The sequence below is a fragment of the Bufo bufo genome, chromosome 9 (genome assembly GCF_905171765.1).
Source record: "Bufo bufo chromosome 9, aBufBuf1.1, whole genome shotgun sequence".
Classification (NCBI taxonomy): domain Eukaryota; kingdom Metazoa; phylum Chordata; class Amphibia; order Anura; family Bufonidae; genus Bufo; species Bufo bufo.
In genome coordinates, this window is record NC_053397.1 from 26606286 (window position 1) to 26631774 (window position 25489).

General features: G+C 43.5%; 1 protein-coding gene across 7 annotated transcripts in view; it reads left to right on the forward strand.

Annotated features, from left to right (window-relative positions):
- MAGI1 (membrane associated guanylate kinase, WW and PDZ domain containing 1) overlaps window positions 1–25489 on the forward strand; it is a 465776-nt gene that overhangs the window by 208055 nt on the left and 232232 nt on the right. For all 7 annotated transcript variants that reach the window (XM_040407608.1, XM_040407611.1, XM_040407609.1 and 4 more), the window contains exon 2: window positions 353–469. In XM_040407608.1, coding sequence (XP_040263542.1) covers window positions 353–469 — 117 coding nt within the window. The remainder of the gene's footprint in view (window positions 1–352; window positions 470–25489) is intronic.

Here is a 25489-nt window from a genome sequence, read left to right on the forward strand (position 1 = left end):
GCACCATTCATTGTGTGGTATGGGGTATTCTCCCAGCAGTCGGACCCCCACCGATCTTATAGTTATCCCCTATCCTGTGGCTAGGGTATAACTTGTTATAACCTGTACCCACGTACTCACTTGTTTATGGGAGCACTTAGCCGCCCGCTACAGTTATTTCAGCAACTTTAAAGGTGTTGTCCGTTTTTATGAGGCTAAAAGTCATCAATATCAGAAAACTGCACATCCCCTTTAATGACTGTGAAATTTTAGTGCTTTAATATGGTTTATTACAAATCTAAAATAATAAATAATTTTTGGTATTTTGTTGTCATTAACACCTCTGCCGTTTATTTTTTTTAATTTTTTTTAGGAAGTCGTCTGAACAAGGACCTGAGGCATTATCTAAACCAGAGGTTCCAGAAAGCATCCCCCGATCATGAACTGCAGCAAATAATCCGAGATAATCTTTATCGCCATGCCGTGCCTTGTGAGTAAAACTCCTGACACTCTGTTCAAGACTCTTTACGGGGTTTAATTGTAGATTCCTATCCTGGAAGGGATGTGTTTAGTCTTGTTCCTTGTGTCATTTTATGCCTTCAGGTACTTGAAGCAGCCATGTACCATCTTCACTGAGCCATTGGAAGAGCTCGGACACTGTGTATAGTCTGGAGCTCCAGTTTCATTGTACAGACAAACAGGTAAAACTCGAAAAATTCGAATATCGTGCAAAGTCCATTTATTTCAGTAATGCAACTTAAAAGGTGAAACTAACAGATGAGACTCATTACATGCAGAGTGAGATATTTCAAGCCTTTATTTGTTATAATTTTGGATGATTATGACTTATAGCTTATGAAACCCCAAAGTCACCATTTTGAGGTCCCCTTTGCTCAGGGGGTATGGATTAATTAGCGGAGTAGAGGGCGACACTTTGAGCCTAGAATATGGAACCTTTTCACAAAATTCTAATTTTAAGCTGCATTAATGCAATTCCTTTTAATGTGCATTACTGAAATAAATGGACTTTTGCACGATATTCTAATTTTTCGAGTTTCACCTGTGTGTGTATATATATATATATAGATTATAGGCGATGGTGGAGTTGGACAATATAAAGGCACCGTTGCTATGTGTATAGACTACACCGTTATGCTGTGGTGCATCCACCTATGTATTGTGCACTTTGCTAAACTGAAGCTATAAGACCAAAAACAAATATTTCGACGTGCAATGTTTTGCTGCTAGGGGTCGCCATGATAGATGCAATTTGTATCTAACGGTTATGCAGTTCACTTATTAGGGTTTGCATTGTTTTGTATATTTTTCCAGGGTGTCTAATATTAAAAAGAAGCATCTCTGCAAACAGTCTTTTTTTTTAAATGTCACCTACCGTTTTCTGTATACAGTTCCCATTCAACCTACAGTATGTGTTTTGATGGTTCAAGCATTACTTCCATCAGTCTCCTCTTATACTGTCAACAGGTTGGCAAGAAGAAGGAGCGAGATTGGAGTATGACTGCAGGATAAGGCTGGACAGGATTTGTTTCCAGTATACAGAAAACTGTAGAGTTTTAATCAAGGCTATCTGCAAAGTGGCTTTTGTTCGTTCTATTTGGGGCATTGGAGCAATGAAAAAAGTTGCACAATTGAACACTTAAACCTCAAACTTCTCTCAGCTGGGTTCCAACATTTTATTAAAAAAGAGTTGTTTAGCAGTTACGGCAGTATGTTGCATTAAAGGGGTTTTGTCACTTTAGCCAATGACATTTATCATGTAGAGAAAGTTAATACAAGTCACTTACAGTATTGTGATTGTCCATATTGTCTCCTTTGCTGGCTGGATCATTTTTCCATCACATTATACACTGCTCATTTCCATGGTTATGACCACCCTGCAATCCAGCAGCGGTGGCCGTGCCTGCACACTCCAGGAAAAAGGGCCGGCATCTCAGGTAGCCAGGACCGTGGGAGCACACATAGGCTGGTGCTTTTTTCTATCGCACATACATGGTGTATCGCCACCTCTTCAAACAGCTGATCGGCAGGGGTCCCGGGTGTCCGAGCCCCACTGATCAGATATTGATGACCTAAGCTGAGGATAGGTCATCAATATAAAACCCCTGCACAACCCTTTTAAATCTTATAAGTGGGAAGAGGACTTAAAGGGGTATAGCTATCCTAAAACCCTCATAAATATTAGTGTATTGTCCTCCAAAACTGCCAAAATCGAAAGTGTATGTAGATCTCCCAACTCTCCCCCGACATATGATATGGGAGATGAGAAGGATCAGGAAAACTTAATTTTTCGTCGCATGCTTTTTAATTCCAGGAGATAAGCTAGACTCTTTTCTCCCCACTGAAAACACATCCAAACTATTTGTGTGTGGGGTCGAAAAGAGTCAAAAGGGAGAACTCTCAGATCAACGATTGTTTGGCCAACTGCTTTTGAAGGTGTGTGGGCACCGGTAATGGAATATCCACAGGATATGCCAAAGATGACAAAAAATTATTGCCATCCCAAATACCATGGCACATTTATGACACTAATATCTTCTTATATGGAAGATGGACATCTGAGACCTTTTAGGGGCCATGGCCGGCTGTGTCTCTGCATCCTCAATAGTTATGTCCCTGGCTGGACTTATGGTCACTTGATCCAAAAGTCCAAACAATGATAGTTTCCTATCACATCTTCCATCAAATCAGCACTTGTGACGCTCAGTGCCATATATCATGCAGCTGTCCACTGAGAGTAGACTTAAGTCGATGTATAAAATGATGGAAGTGTCGCACTTTGTTCCGCTCTAAACAAGGACAACTGAGGTTTGATTTACTGACCTTCTAGTTAAAAGCTTTTTTTTAAGTCTACAGAACTGTCATTGATATTCCATTACAAAAAACCCGTCTGCCAAATAGAGGCTTATAGTATATTCATCATGTGCTATGGCGGTCCACCGGCCTTACATACCCATACAAATAAAGCAGCCCTACAAATTTCCTGTTTCCTTCGCTCGCTGTGCTCTAAACAAATCACAAATGGTGGAAGCCACTTTGAATTTATTGAAGAGATTTATGAAGAACCTTTCCAGAAAAGAGAATTGAGAATTATGACTGAGCTGGTGAATTAAAGAGGACCTTTCACCGATTCTTACCCTATGAACTAACTATACAGACATGGAGAGCAGCACCCGGGGATCTCACTGCACTTACTGTTATCCCCGGGCGCCGCTCCGTTCTGCCGCTATGCCCTCCGGTATCTCCGTTCCCTAAGTTATGGTAGGCGGAGTCTGCCCTTGTTCTTCTGTAGCGCTGGCCAATCGCATTGCAGAGCTCACAGCCTGGGAGAAAAGAACCTCCCAGGCTGTGAGCTCTGCGCTGCGATTGGCCAGCGCTAGGGCAGACTCCGCCTACCATAACTTAGGGACTGGTATCTCCGCCTACTATAACTTAGTGAGCGGAGATACCGGAGGGCATAGCGGCAGAACGGAGCGGCGCCCGGGGATAATAGTAAGTGCAGTGAGATCCCCGGGCGCCGCTCCACATGTCTGTATAGTTAGTTCATAGGGTAAGAATCGGTGAAAGGTCCTCTTTAAGGTTGAGGAGCTGGAATGATGTACAGTGTTTAAAATTTATCGGTCTCATAGCCCAGAGTCCATAGTGATTGACTGTGGAAATCTATTTTGGTCCTGGTATAACCTGCATAAGATGATTTGCAAGAAGGTCTTGAAAAAGGTATAGGACATATTATTTCAACTGAGTAAATGTTAACCTTTTCTGTGGTCAGATCTTTTGAATAAAAGTGGGGTCCCTGGGTTAATTCTAAAAAATGTACGAAGTAGACAAGCTTTTTTGGGTTATCTTTCTCATTTCTCAAGTTGGGGTAAAATCTTATTTAGGATAGTCATGGAGGCTCGGGTTCTACCTTCTGAGGACAATTTGACCAGGTTCTAGGGAACCCTGTCTGCAAAACACTGCCTTGAAACTACTTCATCCTGGAGCCGATTCCCTGGGACTGTAATTTTGGATCGGAACTAGTATGGGTTGATTTCAGTCCGGTTAAGTTTTGTAGTAAATTTTGGTCATTTTTAGGTCATTTGGCATGGCGATTTTAACACATTACATGATAAGTAAAGAATCTTTCATGGCATTTCTGATCCATGATTGCAAGTTTGCAACCAAATTTAGTTTCAGTGGAGATCCACAATCAATTTTATGAAACTCTAGAAAAAAATGTTTTCTCACCTTTTCTGGTAGCAGTTTTTTTTTTTTTTTTTTTTTTTTTTCATTTTTTTTTTGCAGTGTGTGTATATGAAGTGTATATAGAGTAAGTTATTGTGGTAATAGTCTATAATTACGTTAATTACATACATGTGGTATGTCCTGGTCTCACTTTATTGGATGAAAGCCTTACAATATATAAACAGTGAAGCAAATTTTCAATGAATTCTAATTCTTTTATTATGCTGCCACATTGGAATAATTAAGATGTGTGTAACTCCATAAGTTGAAATAGTGTTAATTACTCCCATCTAGACCCAGGGTTCTTGTACATAATGCCCAAAAATGTATGGCTTGCCAATAATTGAATTAAAGGGATCGCCTTTACTTTAATATTTATTGGCCTTAATGGGGTTCTCTGAGATTTTAAAACTCATGACCTTATCTCAAGATAGGTCATCAATGTCGGATTGGCGGGGTCCGACACCCGGCTCTCCTGATCAGCTGGTTGAGGAGGCTGTGGCTCTTCATTGAGCATTACAACCTCCTTCCTAGGCCAGTAATATCACATTCATCACATGGCCTAGGCGCAGCTCAGTCCCATTCAAGTGAATTGGGGCTTAACTCCAATACCAAGCGCAGCCACTATTCAGTGAATGGCACTGTGCTTGGTAAGCTACAAGGAGGCGACGGTGCTAAGTGGAGTGCTGTGGCCTCCTCAAACAGCTGAGTGGAACAGGTTACAACTGTTTTATCTCCGCAGATCTGATCCTGAGGATAGGTCATCGATCTCAAAATCTTGGAAAATCCTTTAATATCTGAGTGAATGGGGTTCTGAATTGTTGCTCCTAGATGCTTATTTGCATATATTTAAATGTAATTTTTCTCGGCAATGCGGGCACATATGAACACGGGACCAACACAGATGTCTTCAGCTACCAAGTGCACATGTAACGGTCACGCCTTGCCCTGTGAATGTGCGGAGATCTGTCAGACTGGCTGCACATGTCTGACTTCTTGGTTTGTTTTGGTTTGGGTTTGAGCTGGATCCACCTTCCCTCAGGTGTACTGGGTTTCATTGTTAGTGAGGCTATTTATCCCTCCTTCCCCCAGTGGCCTGTGAGGGTTATAGTTCTTTCCTGGGAGCTCTTGATTTGTTGTGGATCGTCTGCTCCAGCTATGCTCAAGATAAGTCATCCTTCATTTCCCTTTGTGTGTTTTATCTAGTCCTCTAGGGAGACGCTTGCTTCCTCCTGGTTTGAAGAAGCAGGTAGCCTCTTCCCTTTTCCCTGCTGCTTAGGGTTTGCCCAGGGTGTTTTGTTTTTAGGCACGAGGGCATGTGCATATCCACCCTTAGGGTATGCACATGGGCACAGCAGTTTAAGGAAAGCTTTTAGGGATCGCTAGGAGGTGACCCTTTTCTCCCTAGCTTTTGTTCTGTTTGTTTTCCCATGTTTGGTTATTTCCCCGCTTACCTACCTGTCGTGACAGTAACAGGTCGGCCAGTGTCATAGGGACAAATCTGCTGACAGATGTTCTTTAAAACAGCTAATAAATTAGGTGCAGGGCATGTGAGCCAGAATTCTGTTTCAGTCTGAGACCAAATTTTTAGCAAATTTGGATTAATAAATCTGCCCCATTATTTAGAGAACATCGAAATGTATACTGTCATTGAAAGAAGGCCAAAAGAAATCTCAAGACTCTCTCATGTTATGAAGCCTTATGTTTTCTCCCGCGCAGAAGATCTAAAAGTGCAGGGTGCTAGACCGTGTTCTTCGGATTTATCAATTGTAATACTGCAGCTATTGCACATCAGTGGTTTTAGTGTGAACAGGATGACTGTGGCAGATTGGCCAGTGTTATTGGCTTCCTAATTGCATACATTAAAAATACATGCTGGCCGGCTATAAAGTACCGATGGTATAAGGTGCACAGCCTGGAAAACGATAAAACAAATGAAATTTTAAAGGAAAAGGATCTCTTATTTATAAGGGAGACTTATTTTCCCTTTTTATTAGGCAGTAAAGCATATGGGCAGAAATCTGTTGAATGTTTAAGCAGCGTCGTATTTGTAAGATGAAGTCCTCAGTGCTGGATCCAATATCAAAGTCTTTTGGCACTGCTCAAAGAGCGCCCCTTAGTGGTGGCATTGATTTTATGTTTTTCTTTTTTAGCCACATTTAAGATAAAAATAACACACATACTTATTTGGAAAAGGTAAAATAGTATACACCTTCAGGTACCAGATAGTCAGGTAACAAGACCTACAGTTTAGGGACCAATATACATTTGTAGGTACATTTGTAACTTTCAACATAAGTGAGGGAGCCCACTCTGTGATGTCCAGCGGCCGGGGCAAGCTCAAGCCCTCCGCCGCTGGTTACCTGTGGGGCTGGGCCGCACCGATCTGCCTGCCCTCCTCTGGTATACTTGTATTATTTCCTTGTTACTGTTTTAGAATAAAATAACAATGGAAGATGTTACATTTGCAGCTTTCATTCCTTAAAGGGGTTGTGCAGTGGAGTTATTGGTGTCTGTGGTGGGTGTACTGAGGTACGCTTTGGCAGGAAGGGACATCATTTTCCTTCTTTTTCCTTTTTATTCCTTTTTCCATTTCCATCTTTCTTTCCTTTTTTCAACCTTCCTTCTCCCTTTCTGTTCTGTCCTTTATTCCCTTTTCATCCTTCCTCCATCCTTTTCCATCATTCCTTCCATTTCTATCCTTTCTTTTCCTTCTTCTATTTCTTTTTAGTCTTCCCATCCTGTTCCACCCTTTTTCATTTTGTTCTTCCATCCAGTTCCATCCTCCTTCATTCCTTCACTTTCCTTCTGTCTTTCCTTCCTTTCATTCTGTTCTTCCCTTTCTTTCTTTTCTTCTCTATCGTTCCTTCTTTTCTGTTTGTCCCTCAATTTCAGTCTGTTCTTTCTTTTTTGTCTTTGTTTCCTTTTTTGAGATCTCCATTCCTTTCTTCTTTTACGTTTCCATCTTTCTTTCCTTTCCTATCCTTCCTCCCATTTTCAACCTTTTTTTTTCTTTTTTCATCCATCCTATAACCTTTTCTGTTCTTTCTTTTAATCTTTTCTTCCTTTTCAGTCTTCCTTACCCATTTAGTTTTTCCTTCCTTTTCTGTTCTACATTCCCCTTCCTTTCTTCCTCCCTTCCTTTTCCATCCCTTCTATCTTTTCATCTTTTCCTCCTTTTTTCTTTTCTCCCTTTCTGTTCTGTCCTTCCTTCCTTTTTCATCCTTCCTCCATCTTTTTCTGTTCTTACTTGCATTTCTGTCCTTCCGTTGCATCTTTTCTTCCTTGTCATTCCCTTCCTTTTCCATCCGTCCCTCCCTTTCCTATCAGGATATGACCTTATTAAAGAAAAATTGTATTTTGTAAAATGTAGGATATAAGGTCAGTGTAATTAATGGCGGCTTTTCTCTTATGTAGTTAATAATTCATATCTGAACATAAAATGGTTCAATGCTGATATTAACGCACGGTCTCTTTGATCAGGAGAGCCGTGGTTTCCATGATTCTTCTCCATCCTTTTGTATTGTAAGACGTTTTCTGGTGCTTTTATGGAACGGATACTAACTTGTTTAGTGCTCCTGAGGAGGTGACCCCTGCGTTATTGGCCTGACTTTAAATTTAGCCTTTCATCAAATTTTTCCTCTCACGGGGGAAGAATTGACCTTGGCGTACTTAATTTTCCATAAAACCTGACAAATAAAGGGATCCATTTCTTCCTTGCATCAGAGTTCTATGCTTATTAGATTTGCTTGCTGTGTTAAGCATAGTAGCAAGTATATCCCACAGTTTGAATTCAATTAAATGAACCCCTATTGATTTCATTTTAGTGATTTATGACTGGCTAATATGTAAGAAAATATAGCTCTGTGGTTCTTTAGTAACACGTCGATAGTGATTTAAAAAAAGAGGACAGTCCTTTGGCTTGATATAGTCCTATAAAACTTACATCAACTGTCACTCCTCTATATAGATGGCTGCCTGAGGACCTGATAGTGCTCCAATTAGTGGCGGAAAATCTGGAATTAATGGGATTTTTGGCTGCGCTTCAATTAATGTGCTTGCAAGTAAAATGTTTCAGGAAGTATAATGGTTACTTAAAAGTCACATCCTAGTATAATAACCAAACCATATACAAACATTTACCCATAAATGATTTGTACATAACCAAAGAGGCGCTTTCGAAAAAGAAATAACATCCTTAATAAATATACAGACAACAGTCTGTACATGAAAGAGCACAATTAACTCACGGCAAGTGGCAAGTGGTCTCATAAATCGTCAAAATAGTCTATGGTGGGCTAAAGGGTGACGCAAAGCGACAGATGGACCAGAAATCAACTGATTGATGTACAATCCGGCCACTGGAACTCTGTTTAGGTGTTTTCGACAAAGAAAGTTTCGTTCAGCCATACAAGTTTCGTTCAGCACTCCTACAGGAGAAATAGGGTATTACATGATGGCTATTCATAACCATGCTATCAGGAGGTATTGGAGAAATCCAGCTGGTGTAGGGAGTCTTGCAGGCAATGAAAGAGGGTGTGCCAGTTGAAGAGAGGGCACAGCCTCTAGGTGTAATGGCAACGCCCCCGTTGCTCCTAGAGGCTCATTTGCATATATTAAAACATCATTTTTCTCAGCAATGCGGACACATAGGAACATGGGACCAACACAGATGCCTTCAGCTGCCAAGTGCACATGTAACAGGTCAGCCAGTGTCATAGGGACAAATCTGCTGACAGATGCCCTTTAAAGAAGAATACTGAAAGGGGTTTTGGGGGTTGTATTGGCAATAATATTAGTTCTCACCCACAGCAACGAAGTGGAAGATTTCTGACATATTTACAGATGATTTCTAGATTTCAGGGATAAATTCTCTATAAGCGTAACCATAGGAGAAGAAGACTTGAACACTGCAGCTATAATTGTGTACATAAAGCATTAGCCTGATTTTGGTTATTCAGTTCCAGTCAAATATTCCTGTATCCGATCTGCTGCTTCTCTTGACATTTGAATGCTGAGGAGTAATAATCGATTGTCTGGTAGGTCAAAGCTTCACATTTGGAGAGAGGTCTCTAGGCAGATTCCATGAGGGACTTGGGAATGATAGATATTGAGCAGAATGTGTAAGAAGTTCTGGATAGATGAGGATGTGTAAACATTCATAAATGTCAAGAAAATAAGTAATGTGGTGTGTTTCTGATGCCTATATGTCTACTCTGCCAAAATGTCCAGGAGACTTTGTAATTGTAAGTAGACGTGTACATGTTCTGTAGAGGTGGAGGGGGGACCTCAGGGTCATCTCCTCTGGTGTTCCCAAGGAGGAACCCTATCAGTATGAAGTGCCACAGGAGCTTAGATGAAGTGCGCCATGTTATACTGACTGCACGCTCTCATTGAGGAGGTAATAGAATATCCAACCAGAATTGTATCATTCATGTAGATATATATATATTTATTGTCTTCTGTATGGTCACCTCAAAGAGATTTTCCAGAAATTAAAGGGGTTATTCGAGACTAAATCAGACCTCCAGACGTGGCTAACCCATGGTGGTGATGCTACTCCCCTGGTCCCTGCCACTGGGTTTGGTCTGTGTGGCTCCTGGACCCGTACTTCCGCTCCCTTCTGTGCCCATATCAACATCCATCGATGGGGGAACACGTGACAGCTGCAGCCAGTCACAGGCTGCAGCTGTCACTGGCTCTACTTGCGTCACCTATGTCGCAAGAAGAGCAGGTCACCATTGCACATTGCAACCAGTCACAGTCACATGTCCTCCCTGTCGACGTATATTGATATCGGCCCACAGGGGCGAAAATGCCACTCCGAGAGCCACACAGACCGAATCCATAGTTAGGGACCAGGTAAGTATCATCATCACCACCGTAGGTCGGCCACGTATGGAGGTCTGATTTAATCTCAGATAACCCCTTCAAATATCATTGGCCTATCCTCAGGATAGGTCTCTAGTATCGGATCGGTGCAGCATTGTGGCCTCTTCGAATAATACCCAAGCACAGCGCCATACATTGTGTAGTGGCTATGCTTGGAATTGCAACTAAATTCCAAGTGCTTGAAAGGCCATGTGACCAATGGATGTGACATCACAGGCCAAGGAGGAGTCCGTAGTGCCGCTGCTTGTACAAATAACGGGGTGTGATCAGATATTAATCGCCTGCGGAGAGGATGGGCCATCAATATTTAAGCCCCTTAATTCTGTCCTTGACCTGACTTTTTTAAACCCGATCCTTTGGTTTCCACAGGATCCCATATTTCCTTTAGAAATGCACAATTTCTGCTCACTATTTGTGCTATAAACCTGAAATATCTGACTTAAAGCTCAGGTCATGGAAGCTCACTGACTCAGACCTATTGGGGGATTATCTGAAAGTCTTTTCAGAAATGCGGTGTGTTTGGCTTCACGCATGGGCGATCTGTTTGTGTGACAATACAGCATAATTGTGCTGACATTTAAATTAGAATGACCTTCTACCGTTTACAGTGGTCCTGTTAACTCCAGGGACCCACAAGTCAGAACATTAAGGTCGGGTAATTGTATTAGGTAGGGGGAGAGATAATTGGTATCTGGCATCAGCACCTCCGTCATAAATTATAGAGGACACATCAGATGTCGGGTAATCCCAGGACTCATCATCCCTGGTCCAGAACATTACAAGCTTTCCTCTCCCTTCTGAGATTCAAATGTTTTTTTTTTTATTAAACTTTTTCCATTTAATTGGATCTTTTTAGTTGTCTAAAAAATATTATAAATAATAATAAATGAATATTATTGAAGAAAAGGTTTTACTATTGGATACATTATATTCTGACATTTGATGCGTATATTTTGTTGCGCATTAAACTTGTCTGAATTAAACAAAACAAAAAATCTATTTAAAGGAGAACTCCAGACCAAAAAAATGTATGGGACATAAATGGAATATATGATATGTGCCAATCTATTATGAATTTAGATACAGTCCTACCTCAGTAGTCTCCAAAATTATAAGAGGTGGAACAAAAATTAAAGTCTATAGACACCGTTTAAAAAGGTTTTCTGACTCTTTTATACTAATGACCTATCCTGTTGATGGTTCATTAGTAGCTGATAGGTGGGGATCTGTCACCTGGGACTTCCACCGATCAGCTGTTTGAGAAGATTTCGGCCTTCTCGCAGCTGACCCTAGGCCATGTGACATCAAGTTCATCAGTCACGTGGCCTAGGAGCAGCTCAGTCCCATTTAAGTGAATAGAGCTGAGCTGCAATACCAAACACAGCCACCATACAATATAAGGCGCTGTGTTTGGTAAGCTGTGAGGAGGAAGTCTCCTCAAACAGCTGATCAGCAGGGATCCCAGGTGTCGGATCCCCGCTGATAGGATACTGATGACCTATCTCCTAGGCTGTGAGCTCTACGCTGCGATTGGCCAGCACTACAGCAGAACAAGGGCAGACTCCGCCTACCATAACTTAGGGACCGAAATCTCCGCCTACCATAACTTAGTGAGCGAAGATACCGGAGGGCATAGCGGGAGAACGGAGCGGCGCCCAGGGATAATAGTAAGTGCAGTGAGATCCCCGGGCGCCGCTCTCCATGTCTGTATACTTAGTTCACAATGTCAGGATCGGTGAAAGGTCCTCTTTTAAGAGCAATTTTTTTTATCATTGTCTTCTACACATTTGGGGTTAGACTAAAAAAAATAAAAATTTCAATTGGTTTTAAAAAATTGACCCCAGAATGGACAGTTTATGGGAGTTTCTTGGAGTCCCCTCCCCCCCTCTTCCCCATCCAGGACGGATCATCTCTACAGGAGGATCATATTACACATGTGAATGCAAGTCTATGGAGGAGGAGTCAGCAAAAGCTGAGGAAAAAGGCTAAGGCCCCTTGCAGACGAGCGTGTCCGGATGCATTGCGGCAAACTCGCGCGAGTAGGTACGCAATCGCAGTCAGTTTTGACTGCGATTGCGTTCCGTTGTTCAGTTTTTATTGCGCAGGTGCAATGCGTTTTAAAAAACTGAATGTGGTACCCAGACCCAAACTTCTTCACTGAAGTTCAGGTTTGGGTTCGGTGTTGTGTAGATGTAACTATTTTCCCTTATAACATGGTTATAAGGGAAAATAATAGCATTCTGAATACAGAATGCATAGTACAAGGTCAATTGAGGGTTAAAAAAAAAAAAAATTAAATTAACTCACCTCCTCCAATTGATCGCGGTAGCTGCCGGTCTCCTGTTCTTTCTTCAGGACCTGTGATGTCACTGAGCTCATCACATGGTCCAATCACATGGTCCATCACCACGGTGATGGACCATGTGATGTGACGTCACCACAGGTCCTTTAGCCGGCAGCTCATGATTAAAGAAGTAAGAAGAGACCGGCTGCTAGTGTTACGATGTGGGCCAGAGGAGGAGGTGAGTTATTTTTATTTATTTTTTTAACCCTCAATTGACCTTCTACTAAGCATTCTGTATTAAAGAATGCTATTATTTTCCCTTATAACCATGTTATAAGGGAAAATAATACAGTGAATAGACTGTCATCTTAGCAACCATGCATGAAAATCGCACCGCATCCGCACTTGCTTGCCGATGCTTGCGATTTTCACGCAGGCCCATTCACTTCTATGGGGCCTGCGTTGCGTGGAAAACGCACAATATAGAGCATGCTGCGATTTTCATGCAATGCACAAGTGATGCGTGAAAATCACAGCTCATGTGCACAGCCCCATGGAAATGAATGGGTCCGGATTCAGCGCGGGTGCAATGCGTTCACCTCACGCATTGCACCCGCGCGGAAAACTGTGAAAGGGGCCTAAGGCTTATTGTACACAAACTTTCCTCCTGGCTCCTGAGGCTTCAAGCTTTGGCCTCCATAGCTTAAGGTGCTCTGGCTGGCTTGGGCTTGTCCAGCAGAGACGTACCCCTGCACACCCTTCCCCTAGCTGGTGGTAAGCTAGACTGGAACTAACTGGTCCCCCCCCCCTCTTCCTGCAGGAAATAGGGCTTGCCCACTTCTCTAAGTACAGCTCTGCCATATTTGCTGCCACCTGCTGGTGAACCAGGTAAATTACATTTAATAAAACCGTTGCATAGAAATATTATCATTGCACCATATAAAGGACCTGGATATAAATACACAGATGACATTCAGGTTAGCCCATTAGAGATAGTAGCAGGGTGAAGAATCCTGCTCCCGTATCCATCCTCAGCTCTTACCTTTATAAGGCAATTAATATTCTTGGCAGCGACAGGCACATCCCCATTATTTACAAACCACCTCTGGCAGATATATTGTTGTGGTGGAAATTAAATATTAATATCTCCAAACAAGAATGTATCAGTCTAAGCTGAGAAGTGAATATCATGGAGTAGACTCCCGCCTGTTTAATCCGCAGCCTAATGAAAAAAGGCCACTTAATGAGCCCTCTGGGCTCTGGTGTTTTTTGAGATCACACATTCAGAAAATAAATCAAGTATCTGCCCTCGCGCAGAGAGATTATGCGGTAACCGAATTGTCAGAAGCAACTTCAAAGCCTAATAGAGGGTCATTGAAAATGCATATTTATTGGGCGTGATTGACGTACGTTTTCTGCAGCACAGTAATGAGGGCGTGTGCTCTTCCTTTTTGATCTTTTAGTGTGTGGACACTTAAAGGGGTCCTCCGGGAGTACCTAAATATAGATACACGGAGCACTAGATGGGTTCTACTTTCCTGATATAGTCTCTGATGCAATTCCTTGTCTGCTGATCTGTGGGAGAGATTATTAGTTCACTTCAAAGATGGATTGTAATATGGGTGAAAGCGGGGCACTGTCCATTAGGAGGCGGTCCTCATCCTCCCTTTTCCGCTGCTATAGTCTAAGCATCATCATGGTGTCTGCGGTCATACTCTTTTATTAGAGATGAGCTAATTTCAGGTTATGAATTTTAGTTTAGGCTTCGTTTACTGGTAAAAGGTTACAACGGACCATAACGCAATTCTAGGACGGGACGCCTTTAGAGGCATTCCGTTATTCATTCCGTCATAATAGAAGTCTATGGGCTGCAAAACGAATCCATTCCGTTTCCTCCTGCATAACGGAAACGGAACTAATCAGTTTTGCAGCCCATAGACTTCTATTATGACGGAATGAATAACGGAATGCCTCTAAAGGCGTTCCGTCCTAGAATTGCATTATGGTTTGTGGTAACGGAATCCATAACGCAATTCACCTTTTACCAGTAAAGGAAGCGTGAACGAATTTCAAAATATGAAATTCGCTCATCTCTTCTCTTTATTACTTGAGAAGTTTTGTGTTGACGCTGTGTGGTAGTATTATTTAGGCGTTGTATGGCGGTATTAATAAGGCAGTGTAATTGTAAAAGCATTATGCTAGCATGTGTCTCCATTTCTCCCCAGCAAATTTCTAATAATTTGCGGAAACTCCTCGCAGTCTTCCTCAGAGGCTGTGATTTGGCCCTAGGCTGCAATTGCACATCCTTATGGTCATGCCCATGGACAAGACCCAAGTTAACAAACTCCCCTCCACTCCACAGGAGTGTTACCTAAAATTGAGTCTCCGGGCCTTGATCTCTTGATCTCCTTGAGGTAATCTATTAGATGAATTCTGCATGAATTGCTCAATTACCGTAACCTTCCTCCATTCTTCTCTATTGTCCACTGAAGTTCACTCTTAAAGGATTTGTCCAGGATTTTCATATCGGTGGCCTGTCTTCAGGATAGGTCATCGATATCAAATCAGCATTGGTCTGACACCCCGCACCCCCACCAATCAGCTGTTTCAGAGCAGCTCATGCCCCTGAAATGCACAGCTTCGTCCATTGTTTAGTGGACAGAGCTGGTAACCGCAGCACTTAGTGGGAGCAGAGCTGCAGTAACCAGCTTCATCCACTGCACAATGGATGGCGCTGTGTAGTTCTGGAGTAGATTTACGTTGGCGGAGTTACCCTGAAACAGCTGATCGGCGGATGTGCAGACTGTTGGACTCCCACCAATCTGATATTGATGGCCTATCCTGAGTATAGACCATTAGTCTTAAAATCCTGGACAAACCCTTTAACCTACGGTACTTTTTAGTGATGGAGGTAAAATACTGTAAGCACCGGACCAAGTAGGCCAAAACAGTAGATGAGACCTCCATAGCAACAAGGGTATCTGTAAAATGTTTTTTTTCCCCTGCAATTAATATGGCTTTGGCCTATGCGTACAGTGGCGGAAATAATTATTTGACCCCTCACTGATTTTGTAAGTTTGTCCAATGACAAAGAAATGAAAAGTCTCAGAACAGTATCATTTCAATGGTAGGTTTATTGTAACAGTGGCAGATAGCACATCAAAAGGAAAATCGAAAAAATAACTTTAAATAAAAGATAGCAACTGATTTGCATTTCATTGAGTGAAATAAGTATTTGAACCCCTACCAACCATTAAGAGTTCTGGCTCCCACAGAGTGGTTAGACACTTCTACTCAATTAGTCACCCTCATTAAGGACACCTGTCTTAACTAGTCACCTGTATAAAAGACACCTGTCCACAGAATCAATCAATCAAGCAGACTCCAAACTCTCCAACATGGGAAAGACCAAAGAGCTGTCCAAGGATGTCAGAGACAAAATTGTAGACCTGCACAAGGCTGGAATGGGCTACAAAACCATTAGCAAGAAGCTGGGAGAGAAGGTGACAACTGTTGGTGCGATTGTTCGAAAATGGAAGGAGCACAAAATGACCATCAATCGACCTCGCTCTGGGGCTCCACGCAAGATCTCACCTCGTGGGGTGTCAATGGTTCTGAGAAAGGTGAAAAAGCATCCTAGAACTACACGGGAGGAGTTAGTTAATGACCTCAAATTAGCAGGGACCACAGTCACCAAGAAAACCATTGGAAACACATTACACCGCAATGGATTAAAATCCTGCAGGGCTCGCAAGGTCCCCCTGCTCAGGAAGGCACATGTGCAGGCCCGTCTGAAGTTTGCCAATGAACACCTGAATGATTCAGAGAGTGACTGGGAGAAGGTGCTGTGGTCTGATGAGACCAAAATAGAGCTCTTTGGCATTAACTCAACTCGCTGTGTTTGGAGGAAGAAAAATGCTGCCTATGACCCCCAAAACACCGTCCCCACTGTCAAGCATGGGGGTGGAAACATTTTGCTTTGGGGGTGTTTTTCTGCTAAGGGCACAGGACAACTTATTCGCATAAACGGGAAAATGGACGGAGCCATGTATCGTGAAATCCTGAGCGACAACCTCCTTCCCTCTGCCAGGAAACTGAAAATGGGTCGTGGATGGGTGTTCCAGCACGACAATGACCCAAAACATACAGCAAAGGCAACAAAGGAGTGGCTCAAGAAGAAGCACATTAAGGTCATGGAGTGGCCTAGTCAGTCTCCGGACCTTAATCCAATCGAAAACCTATGGAGGGAGCTCAAGCTCAGAGTTGCACAGAGACAGCCTCGAAACCTTAGGGATTTAGAGATGATCTGCAAAGAGGAGTGGACCAACATTCCTCCTAAAATGTGCGCAAACTTGGTCATCAATTACAAGAAACGTTTGACCTCTGTGCTTGCAAACAAGGGTTTTTCCACCAAGTATTAAGTCTTTTTTTGTTAGAGGGTTCAAATACTTATTTCACTCAATGAAATGCAAATCAGTTGCTATCTTTTATTTAAAGTTATTTTTTCGATTTTCCTTTTGATGTGCTATCTGCCACTGTTACAATAAACCTACCATTGAAATGACTTTTCATTTCTTTGTCATTGGACAAACTTACAAAATCAGTGAGGGGTCAAATAATTATTTCCGCCACTGTATATGTAGGGTGTCATTTACTGCACGCTGTAAACTGAGAAGACTCATAATGGCAGCTCTGTTGTCCACCTAGTGGTGGGAGCATTGAACTGCACTTATTAGAAGGCCTATGTTACCAATATTTTCCAGTTTGTGTACGAGGTTTCTCTCCGACCTACAGAATAATCTTTGTAACAGATACAGTAGTAGTAGAGGAATTTACACCGATGTAGAATTGCTTTATGATCGGTCGGGTTATGTTAGGACATGTAACGTATTCTGTGTCTATATTGACTGTATTGAGTTTTAGTAGGGTGAGTTATGTGATCATAATATAATGTGGCTTTTGGAAATATTTTAGACCCTTCTCTTCTCTGTAAATCTCCTCCAGGAGTACATAAATATAGATAGACAGAGCACTAGATGTGTTCTACTTTCCTGATATCGTCTCTGATATAATTCCCTGTCTGCTGATATCTGTGGAGAGATCATTAAAGGGAACCTGTCACCAGGATTTTGCGCATAGAGCTGGGGACATGGGCTGCTAGATGGTCGCTAGCACATCTGCAATACCCGGTCCCCATAGCTCTCTGCGCTTTTATTGTGTTAAAAAACAGTTTTGATCCATATGCAAATGACCTGATATGAGTCCTGTATCCGGAGATGAGTCCAGCGGAAAGGAGCCCAGCACCGCCCCGCGTCCTCCGAATCTCCTCCTTGCTGGCTGACGTCACAGAGCTGGAGCACCGAAATCTTGCGATGCGCGAGCTAGCGCATGCGCAGTGTCGGCATCATCTTCCTTCCCTGTACTGGCATCCGCACAGGGAATGAACTACGCATGCGCTAGCTCGCGCATCGCAAGATTTCGGCGCTCCAGCTCTGTGACGTCAGCCAGCAAGGCGGAGATTCGGAGGACGCGGGGCGGTGCTGGGCTCCTTTCCGCTTGACTTCTCTCCGGATACAGGACTCATATCAGGTCATTTGCATATGGATCAAAACGTTTTTTTAACACAATAAAAGCGCAGAGAGCTATGGGACCTGGGTACTGCAGATGTGCTAGCGGCCATCTAGCAGCCCATGTCCTCAGCTCTGTGCACAAAATCCTGGTGACAGGTTCCCTTTAATTCAAAGCAGGGTTGCCAACCAGAAGTTTTCTTTTTTCTGGGCAAATTATCCCAAAATCACAGACAACCAAAAATTTTTACAGACAAATTGGAAAACCATAATGAATGATCAAGATTATAAGTGACACATGTCTATAGCTCAATTTACTGATAAACCTCATCACCAGCCATTACTGTGAGCTGGAAAATGATGATAATTACCACTAAAATAATCTAGCCAGTAACGTCAGCCTAAAAAAAAAAAAATCAAGGACACATCTACTTTTTTCACGGACACAGGAAAAAAGTTACCTATTTTTACAAAGTTTCTGGACGATTGGTAACCCTGCTTCAAAAATGGATTATGGAAATATTTTAGACCCTCTTCTTTTCTGAGAGTGCCCCCCATTCAAATTTTTAAACTGTTTAGTACATGATACACATTGGGGGGAGATATATCAAACTGGTGTAAAGTAGAACGGACTTAGTTGCCCACAGCAACCAATCAGATGCCAAATCCTTTGGAAGATGAAAGGAGGAATCTGATTGGTTGCTAGGGGCAACTAAGCCAGTTCTACTTTACACCAGTTTGATAAATCTCCTCCATTGTGCTTTGTGTCTGTAGCTCACTCAGGCATTGAGCCCTTTTGTGTTTGTTGAGGATCATACAAATGTTCATTCCCAATAATTGGCTATTAACGGTAAAGGTGCCCCCGATCACCCGACAAGTGAGCAAAACGCTCCTCCGTCAGGTGATCTGTCGTTTATGTGGCACATAAAATTATCATTTGTCGGCCCTGTGTAAACGGACATGTGCTACCAACAAACAGTGAATCTGTAAGGTGATGAACGATCGTAGCAGCGATCATTCATCCTCATACAGAGGGGATTATTGCTGCATATAAGGCTACTTTCACACTAGCGTTTCTATTTTCCGGTAGGGACTCAATACCGGAGAAAAACGCTTCCGTTTTGTCCCCATGTTTTTTTTTGTTTTTTTTTTAAATACATATTTTTTTCCCCAATAATAGTTACAAAAGAAAGACAAATGAACAGCGCTGAAAGGGCAGAGATAAGCCGTAAACACAAAGGAGTAAACACAGCTTATAGACGTATGCCCTAGATGTTACTATAATTTCCACATTAACATAGATGATGGCGTTAAATCCAGCACTGTAGACACAAGCATAGTACCTTTAAACCCCGCTATTCCCCCTCTTACCCTTAGCTGCTGTCGCTGATGGCCCGGACCCCATACCTCCCCCCTGTACCCGTCCGTCTACTCTAACCCTCCGGCTAAGCCAGTCAATACACCTCACTTCTGCGTAGCAGCACAATCGCGCGTACCTCACCTACTTCGCCTCTCAACCTCCTCATACAGCTTTTTATTTGGGACATGATCCGACGCCACTCCTCAAATACCGGATCAATGGGCGAACCCCATCTCTTAACTATCAGAACCTTTGCTATCAAACAGCCCTTCAACCAATCCAATCGCTGATCAAAAGGATTAGGATGGTCAGGTGTATGATGGCCCAAAATTACCGAAATCATATCTGGTGCACAAACTTGGGGAGAATCCGCCTGCATTGCTGTAAATACCTGCTCCCAAAAGCGCTTTATCGCACTGCATTCCCATAGGAGATGGATATATCCAACGTTGGGTCTGTCACACTTTCGACAGGGAAAATCACGGCTTTTAACAAACTTAGCCTGCACTTGTGGTGTATAGTATAGCCTATGTAAAATCTTAAATTGAATCAGTCTATAGCTGGCTGCCAATGATACCTAGTTTTTAATTCCTGTTCCCATTTAAATGTACTTTTAAGGGGAAACACCGTGGACAGTGAATCTCGCATTTTCTCGTAAATCTGTGCCATTTTAATCTTTTTCCCTGCGTGAAGAAAAACGTGATCAAAGAATAATTGTTGCTCAGTAATCATATATGTTTTATTAAGTGTAGCGTCATAGGCGTGTTTTAGACGTGCATACATAAATTGGTCTAAAAAGGTGTTTGTGAAATTAAAATCCCCGAAAACAGATGTGCCACTCTAGTGATACCTTTACGACTCCAATAGGTGTAATCTGTTATTTTCAAAAATTCCGGTTCTCCCACAACGGGGTAAAATGAAAAACGTGTCGCACCTGCAAAATCGTTTTCAATGTGTCCCAAACCCTCTGTAGTGTTCTCGCTATTAATCTGGTATCCAAAGTAAGGAAGTGTGCGGTTTCTAAATGCATTTAAATATTGTCAAGTGACCTACCTGATACCCTATTTAAGTACTGCCCTAGTGCAGTGGTGGGCAAACTTTGACTTTTTTGTCAACTGAGCCAAATATCGCCAAAACCACGATTTTAAATTTCTTTCGAGAGCCACATTTTTAAAACCTAAAATATTGCGTCAACAGTACCAGTGAGGACTATTAGGGCTCATGCACATCACCGTGTGCCCGCCGTTGCCATATTGCAGGCTGCATACGGCGGGTCCGCAATACACGGGCACTGGCCGTGTGCAGCCCGCATCAAGGACCCATTCACTTCATCGGGTCCAGGATCCGGGATATGAGTGCTACAGTGTGCTCCCGTGGTGCTTCTGGCTGTGCCTACGCACCGCAAAAAAGTAGCGCATGCACTACTTTTTTGCGGTGCGAAAACACAGCCAGAAGCACCACGGAAGCACTCTGTAGCACTCATATCCCGGATCCTGGACCCATTGAAGTGAATGGGTCCATGATGCGGGCTGCACACGGGCATCTGCAGCCCGCATCATGGACCCATTCACTTCAGCATGCACTACTTTTTTGCAGTGCGGGCAGTCGGATGCGGATCGCGAACCCCATTCACGTGAATCGGTCCGCGATCCTCATGCAGCTGCCCCATGGTCTGTGTCCGTGCATTGCGGACCCCTATTTGCGGTCCGCAGCACAGGCACGGCGCCCTTACATTCGTGGGCATGAGCCCAGAGTGTGTTTTTGAATACTTTTATATGTACTTTCTTTTATTTGGATCTTGATTATTATTTCATTTTATCTTTATCATTTTTTACTTTTATTAAACTTGTCTGCACTTATGGGGGATATCTGTGGATGACGCACTTATGGGGGATATCTGTGGATGACATCTGTGGATGACGCACTTATGGGGGATATCTGTGGATGACGCACTTATGGGGGATATCTGTGGATGACGCACTTATGGGGGATATCTGTGGATGACGCACTTATGGGGGATATCTGTGGATGACGCACTTATAGGGGATATCTGTGGATGACGCACTTATGGGGGATATCTGTGGATGACGCATTAATGGGGGATATCTGTGGATGACGCACTTATGGGGGATATCTGTGGATGACGCACTTATGGGGGATATCTGTGGATGACGCACTTATGAGGGATATCTGTGGGTGACGCACTTATGGGGGATATCTGTGGATGACGCACTTATGGGGGATATCTGTGGATGACGCACTTATGGGGGATATCTGTGGATGACGCACTTATGGGGGATATCTGTGGATGACGCACTTATGGGGGATATCTGTGGATGACGCACTTATGGGGGATATCTGTGGATGACGCACTTATGGGGGATATCTGTGAATGACATAAGATGCTATATATGTGTCATCCACAGATATCCCCCATAAGTGCCCTCCACAGATGTCCCCCATAAGTGCCCTCCACAGATATCCCCCATAAGTGCCCTCCACAGATATCCCCCATAAGTGCCCTCCACAGATATCCCCCATAAGTGCCCTCCACAGATATCCCCCATAAGTGCCCTCCACAGATATCCCCCATAAGTGCCCTCCACAGATATCCCCCATAAGTGCTCTCCACAGATATCCCCCATAAGTGCTCTCCACAGATATCCCCCATAATTGCCCTCCACAGATATCCCCCATAATTGCCCTCCACAGATATCCCCCATAAGTGCCTTCCAGTAAGTAAAGTAATGTATTAGTGGGGGAGAGGGAGGAGGCAGGGACACTTGCGGCGGGGCCGGTGCAGTGCCCGGCGCTGTGCACACACCAGGGGCAGCTCCTACCTTTCTGCTGCAGGACATTTCGCTCCTCCTGAGCGGCGGCCTCTTCACCACTCGTCACATGGCCGGCAGTGGGCAGCCGAACTAGAGCGCCGCTGCCCGCCCTTCTGCTGCTGTGCGCAGCGTGACATCTCCCCCTCCGTCATGCGCCTCCTGCCCCGCCTACCTGCTTCATTCATAAAGTGGAAGGAGCAGACAGACGGGGCAGGAGGCGCATGACGGACATTTTGCAAGCAGCTTGAGCGGCGCGATATGGCTGTGCGGCCGCCCACCCGCCAGCCCGCACCAAAGAGCTGCATTGAAGGATCTAAAGAGCCGCTTGTGGCTCGCGAGCCGCACTTTGCCGACCACTGCCCTAGTGCATTCTCGCCAGCGTTACAGCATCTTTGTATCTGCGCAGAGAAAAAATACCCTTGAAAGAAAGGGAGTGATAATCCCCCATCTGACTCGGCCAGCGACAAATACCTCTGCTTTAATACCTCCCCCAAATTAGATAGTTCATTAGAACTTCCAATCTATAAAAAAAAAGCGTCTTCTATCCAGATGGGGGAAGCACAGATCGGATACAGAACCAAGGGTAATATGATCATTTTTATTAGTGCCAGACGATCAGTTTGCGATATTGCTAATTTTTGCCAGGCCCTAATTTTCCCCTTCACTTTATCTATTACCGGGGAAAAATTAGGCTCATAGAATCTACCTATGGGAAGACCTATCCTTATCCCCAGATATTCCAGGGAATCGTCCCTAGACAAAATCCGAACCCGGGAGCCTCCGTCGGGGGCCTTTCGATTTAGCGGGAGGAGTGAGGACTTAGCCCAGTTAATTAAATAACCGGACAGTTCACTAAACTCCTCTATCACCTGCATAACGTAGGGGACAGCCTTCCAACCCTGATCCAAAAAATGGATGACGTTGTCTGCAAAGAGCCTGATTTTATCACTCTCTCCCGCTACCCCGATCCCCCGAATCTGACCATCCAGGCGGATCCTGCAAGCTAACGGCTCCATAAATAGCGCGAATAATAAGGGAGAGAGGGGGCATACCTGTCTCGTGCCACGTTGAAGCTCAAAAATGGAGGAATTAACCCCGTCAATATTAAATCTGGCGATTGGTTGGGTATATAACAATTGAGTCGGTGCAATAAAGGTAGACCCCAGTCGAAAGTGTGCCATAGTCCGCCACAGGAAGGACCACTCTACCCAGGGACAGGATAGAGTGGTCCGGACCCCCCCTACCGATAGGTTCAAGTACGTTCCATACAGATTCTCCTGAATCTGTCTCCCGGGTATAAATCCTGTTTGATTAGGATGAACCAGGGCTGCAATCATTCATTGTTAATGGGGAGAAAACTGAACTAAACAGAACGGAATGCTCCAAAATGCGTTGCGTTCCCATACAGGAGAACAAACCGCAGGAAGCAAAACAGATTCGGCATGACCCACAATGCAAGTCGATGGGAACGGATCCGTTTTCTCTGACACGATAAAAAACTGATCCGTCCCCCATTGACTTTCAATGGAGTTCATGCCGGATCCGTCATGGCTATTGTAAAGATAAATCATACAACCGGATCGGTTCATAACGGATGCAGCCGATTGTATTATCAGTAACGGAAGCGTTTTTGCTGACCCCTGCCGGATCAGACAAAAAACGTAAGTGTGAAAGTAGCCTAAATACAGCTCAACAAGAGCCTGTAACATTTGGGAATGAATGGCTCATTCCAGATCATTTCCTCATGTATCGGCTCATGTTAATTGGCCTTTAGCATCTGGAGGGCAGCACTTTGCAGGCAGTTGTTGTTGCTCGGTTACCCAAGTTCAGCTGCTTATGATAAATGATGGTGTCTAATGAGTAACCTATATAGAGCTTCACCCGGTAAACAGAAAGCGATGCACACACCCATCTCTTATGACCCTTGAGCCCAATCACTGTATTATACAATGGGTCAAGTTCACGCAAAGGTCGGGATTTATGGCTTGTGAAAAGTAGCTGATGTCCCAGCTGGCCACCAAAGCAAGAGCGCTGCTTTCATGCACAAGAGGATGGTAGGTGTTTATATATTTGTAATTAATCAATTAGTAAGACCTTAAAATAAATTTTATGCGCTGCATTACATAGGCTCATGTTTCTATCTATTTCTATAGCTGTATTGTTTCCAGAAACAGCGCCACTCTTGTCGACAGGAAGTGTTTACTATTGCAGTTGTGCCCCATTCAAGTGAAATAAGGCTGAGCTGCAATACCAGGCCCAGCCTAGGGACAAAGGTGGTGCTGTTTGTGGTTTCTAATCTCATATAAACCCTTTAAGGCACTGATTGTATTATGCCTTGTACCTGGTATGTTATTATTACTGAGATCTTTAAATTAGAAACTGGGTAAATGAAGGGCCCCAGGAATACCAGCAAAGTACAGGGGCCATTTATGTATTCATTAAATGGACCAATCAGCAATGTGCTGGTTCATATAATGGATACGAGCAGCCTGAAAGGGGGATTCCTATGTTGGACACACTGCGCATGCGCGGCTCACTCAACATTCACTGCTATGGGACTTCTGAAAATATCCAAATGAGTGGGCTCGGCTGGTTTCGGAAGTTCCATAGTGGTGAATGGAGAACAATTTGCATAGGCGCGACCACCTCTCCATTCCACACTATGATGGGTGGGTGACCCTGTTCTGAAGATAGGAGCTGGTCCCAAACGCGGGATCCACACATATCTGAAATTGATGGCATATCCTAGTTGGTAATACCCCTTTAAAGAGCACCTGTCAACAGAATCAACCATATTAAACCACACAGACTACATGACAGGGTTGATCCTGCTAATGAAAATGATACCTGTCTTATGAATATCGATTATGGCATTTCTGAGGATTTAAAAAAAAAAATCTTTATGAAAAGGGCACTGAGGGTTGTGGCCAGCACTGGAAAGCTGAGGTGCACTGAAGGCCTAGACCTCACCTCTCTGTGCACTGAAGTCCTCATTTGCATGATTTTTCTTGGGAATGCCACAACCGATTTTCACAAGACAGGTATCATTTTAATCAGCAATATCAACCCTACCAGGCAGTCTGAATGGTTTTGTAAGCCGTGTACCGGGGTGGGCTCCCCAGGATACAGTGAAGTCACGAACGAGGAAAGCAACCCCACCACCAGCTTTTGCCAAAACAGAATTTTACTTAAATATGGCAATAAACACAACCACAAATGCTGGGAGCACACAATAAATTTACATACACCCAGCCCGAAGGCTGAGACCCTTGTACTGCACAGCACGGCGCCCTCCGATGGATGAAGGAGGAAAGTGTAGTAATTAACCTACTGG